At 35.6% G+C, this 6,570-nt stretch overlaps 1 protein-coding gene across 10 annotated transcripts in view; it reads right to left on the bottom strand.

Moving 5' to 3' along the window:
• Positions 1 to 6,570, bottom strand: part of KCNIP4 (potassium voltage-gated channel interacting protein 4) — a 457,716-nt gene that overhangs the window by 648 nt on the left and 450,498 nt on the right. For all 10 annotated transcript variants that reach the window (XM_086746789.1, XM_086746795.1, XM_086746791.1 and 7 more), the window contains 3 exons: positions 6,225 to 6,332; positions 5,013 to 5,117; positions 4,618 to 4,680 (listed from right to left, as the gene is read on the bottom strand). In XM_086746789.1, coding sequence (XP_086602915.1) covers positions 4,618 to 4,680; positions 5,013 to 5,117; positions 6,225 to 6,332 — 276 coding nt within the window. The remainder of the gene's footprint in view (positions 1 to 4,617; positions 4,681 to 5,012; positions 5,118 to 6,224; positions 6,333 to 6,570) is intronic.

Below are 6,570 nucleotides of genomic sequence, written 5' to 3'. Positions count from 1 at the left end.
TGCATCTTTGCATGAACCAAAGTGTCAGTCACTTCTGCAAATATCACCCCAACACTGTTTGACTCCTCAGCTCAGATTTTCTGTGTATTGACACTGAAAGATGTTGACTGCTTTCCAATACCACTTCTGCTTTCCGATTGCTTTGCATTAGGTAGGTAACCAAACCTTTGATTTCCAAGTTCTGCATAATGCCTACTGATGCACCACTCTGTACTCCAGTATTTATCAGTAAATAACTCTCAGCACAGCAGTCAGGAAAAAAAAAATTTTTTTTTTTTGTAACATTTACTTTTCAATGTATAGAAGCAATGGTTTACTTGTAGTAGCCCATATTTGGCAGCACTTTGGGATCAAGGACTGTACAATACAATATATTTACAATACAAGAGTATATTGCATGCTCATTTCGCATTTGCTGGTCTGTACTGTAATGATCCTCTTTTTTAATCTGCATGCACATCCTTTATTACTTTCGTGAGAGATAATAGCCGTCTTTAATTCTAGTGAATAGAAAGACTGAATTTGATAGCATATATTAAGAAGCTTCATGAAAGAGGGGCATAAAACCCCCACTTCTAGAAAAGTTATCTCATTGTATTCTCTGCTACTGCTAGGTATGTAGGCCTTCTGTATGACAATATTCCAATAACACATGTTCAATATCAATTTCCAGATAAATTATTCACTGTTCAGTCTAGTGGGTTATTTTCTTTGTAGAAAATGACAAGTCTGAGTAATTTTTTTTAATTTATGTTTTAAAACATGCATGGTAGAGTTTTTCTTCTTTGATTCCGTATGTCATCTCAAGTCACATTGCTGTAAGAAGTGATCTGCACACTATTTTGTGCGAATAAACTAACTTATGAAAGCAATGATATGTAATTAAAAAGAAGTTATGTAGATGAACGCTTTAAAAGTTTGTATAGGAAATTTACTATATTAAATTACTGGAAATTAAAATAAACTCACTTTTTCCCACTGCATTGTTTTGAAACATCAATATACTATTGAAGATCTGATTAATATAAGGTTAAAGTTTGTTTTAACAGGAATAATTTGTGATTTAATTATTTACAAATGTTTTTGTATATACATTGGCAACGAAGCACAGCAAATGTACAAAGTGAACAACATGCTGTTAATTTAGAAAGTGTTTTGACACTTCCTACCAATTTTATAAAATATTTATCGTCACTAATGAAACTAGTAGTTTTCTAAAATCTGCTCCATATTTCTGAAGTTTACTGTTTCTATACAGAAGACTTGCAATGCCCTTCCTTTAGTCAGTCACATGAGAAGAGTCTTCACAAGAAAATACAGACTTGTCATAATATTTGGTGACTTTTAGTAGCTTTTTTTTTTTTTCAACCTCAAAAAAGAAAAAAAAAGCAAATACTTGCATTAGAATTCTTCATTAGAATTCTTTGGCAAGTGTATCTTTCATTTGGCTCTTTTTAGTACATTTTTCTAACCAATTTTTTGTAATAGATTTGTTTAACGATTACTAACTCAAGACATTAGGAGGTGTTAGTGCGTATGAAGCATAGTCCATATTAAGCACAAAACATGGATGAATGGGCTTTGCCAGATCTGACATAACTTCAAGCCAACTTTGAAGTTTTTCTTACTATGTTTGAGATGGCGCATTTGTTGTTTTCAGGCTGGCCCAGACCATCAGCATTGTGTATGGAATCAGTTACTCCTGTAGAAAAGATCTGTCCCAGGGGCCTTTTTATCGTTACCAGAAGGAACTTTAAGTCATTCATCCTGACATTGACCTATGCACCATGCATGCCTTAGTCCTTTGCCTCTGTTCTTCATGGTGCTGCTGTAGGTATGAAGCAATGCCCAAGTCAGATGATTTTTCCACTGGCACCAAGCAGTGAAAGGAGACAGGTGAGTAACTGGGTAATGCCTAGCCCTTGAGTTAGCCACATGACTGTTTCCCAAGACCTCTCTCTGCTATTTGGTAACTTAGACAAAGCAGGAGAGACAGCAGCTGCTTTCTGGACTCAGTCCAGCATACCTAGGGCACTATAGTTCATTTGTCCTCTCAGAGCAGGGAGACTCCTGGAGTCTGGATGGCAGACTGGCATTCAAGCACATAGGTATGTGGGGTAGGGAGGGCAGGGAAATCAGGTCATACATGTTCCCTGTCCAGGATAGAGGGAGAATGAGGGGAAGCACCTTTGCTGTCCTCAATTAATTAAGGATGATTAAAGGTGGAGATAGGTTTCCCTAGGAGGAAAAATTGAATGAGTACTTTACAGCTTGGAAAAGAGATACTGAATGAAGGGCATAATGATAACCATTGCTTTTCTGTAACATCAGAACATTTGGAAAACATAAAACTATTGCATGGCAGGTCTAAAATACAGGCAGATTTACTACAGGAAGGATCACATGATCATTTAATTTCACTTTTGGCATGGTTAAATGCTCATGAAAAATGAGACATCTCACTCCTGGAGTGATGTGACTCACTGCATGCTGAGGAAATAGGAACCTGAACCTTACCTTTTTAGATCACTCTCATACTTATTAGGATACTAAAAAAAGTGCTGTGTTTTAAAAGGAAGCAGCCAGTATTCTCCTTTGTGAAAAATGTAGTCCTGAAAAGGCTGAAGCCACATTGACTCCTGAATCAAGTTTCTTGAAAGACTTGGATTGAATCCTAACCCTAAATCTTTCTGAAACTAAATCTTGATATAAACATGAATTGAACAGTTTGCAGCTCAGAGGTCTTAATAGAAGAACAAGTTTTAGTAGGTAGAGAGACAAAAAATCAGGCAGCAAGATACTTTTTTGTATAACATTGCCACCTTTGAAGTTGAAAGCAAATGAAGGTGAGGTAAGTGGCACGATAAAGAATGATGTCTCTGTCACGTAGCAGTTTAGAAGGCACATCTCACATATATTCTGAATACTCGGAAGAGGTAAATAAGTCTTCTAACACACTTGAGAAACTGTGAATTACATTGCAAAAGGACAGCAGGCAATTCCTTACCAAAGGTTTTAATTTTCTTCGTAAATGAATCACTCGGCTCATCACTATAATTGCTGTCATATCCACATTAATCTGTCCTTTAACTTCCAGAACTCAGCTTGGAAAGGAATCTCGTCTCTCTTTCTGATGATCACTCAGCTTTAGCAGAGCAAATGCCTTTCATTCATGTTGAACAAGATTGAGAAGCTAGAACAATGGTAAATGCAATAGAGCACTGCTGACAGATAAGACTCTACCCAGTACCCATTGCTAAGGACATGCAGAACAGCCACAATTAGAGGAGCTGTTGTCTGTCTTTCATGCGCCCAAATCAATGGATTAAAATCAGAGAATCACTTACGAGGTAGCTGTGCTCATGAGAGCATCTCCAAGGAACTACTGCAGATGTGTATAAAAATAGACCAGTTCTGGATCATCTTTGCTATTTCCTGTTCAGCTTTCCCTATTCCAAATGGTTAAAAATCTGTCACTCACAAACTTCATTTATCTTGATAGGCTTGTTCTCTCCTGTCTGTTCTCTACTGCTCTCTTCTTGGCAGAGGACATAAGCAATACACACAAGCTATATTGCTGTTCTGTGTTAGCTTCATATTAATCAGAGCCAGCCTGGACAAGGTATCAGTAGAACACTACTATGATTCTTTTTTTTTTCCTCACTAACCAAGAGTGTTGGGCTTATTTGCCACATCAGTTTGCATAACATAATCAAGCCTATCGTATCACTAGGTCTAATGTGACACTTTACAGTACGTAACAACCTCTTATCACGCCAAAGATTTGTCATAATTAATTTGTACTATATCCTGTTTCTTTTTCTTGCATTTTTTTTAACTGACAAGTTAATAGTAGTTCCTTAAATTTCTGAAAATGCAACTTATCTTTCCTGATACCATCTTCTGGTCTGACAGCAAGATGGCTTCTGAAGGACAGAGGAGTGAAAACAGGCTATAATTCCTGCTGCAGAAGTTTATTCTCATTCTTGGCTCTAGAGGCAACAAGCTGCTTTCAGCTATTTTTTGAATGAAATAAACAGCTACCTGGGTAGTGTAAACACTTGCAACTGATAATCACAATCAGTTCTCATTCCCTTGCCTTGAGAAAACTTGCCTGTTGTTAACTCCTGCCATCCAGCACTTTGCAAGCTCCTTGCACTCTCTGTTTTTAAGGCCCCCAGCAGGTCATGTCTCGCTGTTTGAGAAACGCTCATCTAGATGATAAATTTTCAAGCAATATTATTATTACTGCTATGACTAGATGCCAATTGTAACAGGAATGTGTTCCCCAGCATGGGCAGAAGATAGAAAGAAATACTTAGCTGAATGTGAAGAAACTTTTTGCTATGAGTACAAACAAAAGTTTTAAAGAGAGAAGGGACGTGGACACAGTTGTCTAATGAGCAATGACAGCTTGTATATAACATCTCTTCTACAGATTCAGGTCACAAATTTGTTTGCATTGTTTAGTGGTTTTTTTGTAATGGTACATACATGCTTCACTTTGGGAAAATACTGTTTCTGGTACCAGGATTACCATCACTGCCACTCCAGAAATCCATGTAGCACTATGATAGCATTAGCCAACAGGTTCAGTACTTATCACTGGGCACTTACTTTCTGGCAGCTCTCAATGAATTCATCTATGGTAACTACTCCATCTTTGTTTTTGTCCATTTTCTGTTCAGAAAGAATAAGAATGTATGTTTATCCTCCTGAAATCTTGTATAAAACAAGTTCCTTTTATTATTCATTTCAGTTACATGTCAGCATAGGAACACCCAGACCAAAATGCTGTAAAGATGTCGTAAGTGATATATGAGAAAAAGCTTAAGGATCTTATTGTTGAAAAAGCAAGGTGTAATGAGTAGATCTGAAAAACTTGGGCTGGAACCGCAGAGAAGAAGGAGGATTACTCAATTGGTAGGATATGCAAAGCTGTTACAACAATGAAAATCTTTCCATACCTGCTAACAGAGCAGGCTTTTTGGCTCCTATGTTACCCAACCCACCTGGAAAAATGTTTCCACATGTTGTCTAGGTGCATCCTCCTTAAGAACAGGGTAGGTACATTTCCCCATCATATCATATATTGCTTTCATGATATCAAGCATTTCCTGAAGAGAAAAAAAATATGTCTGTGTAATGTCAGGTGCTTTGTAGACACTGCTTTAAGTCAGAATGCATAAATTATTTTTAGGATTTACATTTTAGAGTAAAATTTTGAGATTGTGCCTGTTATTTTATGGCTGACCAGCTTCAAGAAGGAACCACTATGTTCGCAGAAATTCTAGCATGTCAGTTCAGTTTTCACAGATAAACTTGTTAAATAGATGCAGATGTATAATTTTGATTTTAAAATATTTAGAATATGTGCAAGTTTATGGATTGTGGGAAGAATCTCCTGAGGTCTTCAGAATAAAACTAAACAGGAAAAATTGTTCTGTAACAGGAAGGAATTGTTCTGTAACAGGTCAAAGCATATCAGCTTCTTACAACTGAGTTTTCTTTAGAGAAAACAGAAACACCTATGCACATATGCAAAGAGTCTTCCTTTTATATCAAAAGCTTTGAATTTTGTGGAGTGGCTTGTGAAAACTGTAAAATAATTATAAAACCAAGTAATCTGTCAGTATGCTGAGAAATTATTCTCTAGATCACCCTTTTATAATAATCATGAAGTGTTTTTCTAAAAGTGTAAAATTATGTGTAATATATATGTTTACATAAAGAATCAGTTTTGAAAACCCATATATTTTTATGAAAGTAGTCATTTGGTCCCACTGTAATTTAAGTACATGTTTGAATCTTTGCAGAATAAAAGATGTAGGGATCTTTTTATATAAATTCTGTTTCAAGTACAAATTTTAGTAGTAGACTCATAAAATGAGTAGCAATTATAGCCCATGTACATAATTCTTTTTTGTCAAAATATGCTACTAAAGTACTTTATTCTAGTGACTGTACGTGCAAATACATGGGCATAAGTTGAAGCCAAACATTTCTGTACCTGGATAATTCTGTCTTTTTACAATTTCTGTGAAGATTTTCCCTTTTCAATTTTTATATTTGCCTTTAAAATGAGAAAATTACTTTCTTTTTAGCATGTCTAGTTTCATAATATTTTTTAACATGCCTCATTTGACAATGAAGCCGTTCTTTGAAAGCAGGACTTACATATACAACCTTTAGTTTCAGTGATTAGTGTAAAAAGTAGACCTTACCTCTTTAGTTATATATCCATCCTTATTTATATCATACAAATTGAAAGCCCAGTTCAGTTTCTCCTGTACTGTCCCTCGGAGTAAAATTGAGAGACCCATAACAAAATCCTAGATAGACAAAAGGTCTTGGTCAGTTCAAGCACTTTTTCACAAACAGTCAGAAACCTAGTATAATGCATTCATCAGAAGCAGAGAAATCTGGAAAGATGTGTGTTGTTTCTATTTTTTTTTTCTCCACATTAAGTGTTAAAGATTGCTGTTTTTTTTAATAATTAACAATCTGTTAATTACATTACTGTTTGCTACATTCATAATTAATATGTAAATTGAGTAATTTTCTATAAAA

The sequence above is a fragment of the Chlamydotis macqueenii genome, chromosome 4, assembly GCF_036417535.1.
Source record: "Chlamydotis macqueenii isolate bChlMac1 chromosome 4, bChlMac1.mat, whole genome shotgun sequence".
Taxonomy (NCBI): Eukaryota; Metazoa; Chordata; class Aves; order Otidiformes; family Otididae; genus Chlamydotis; species Chlamydotis macqueenii.
The sequence above is the reverse complement of the archived record's forward strand: the minus strand, read 5'-3'. Positions and strand labels throughout refer to the sequence as shown.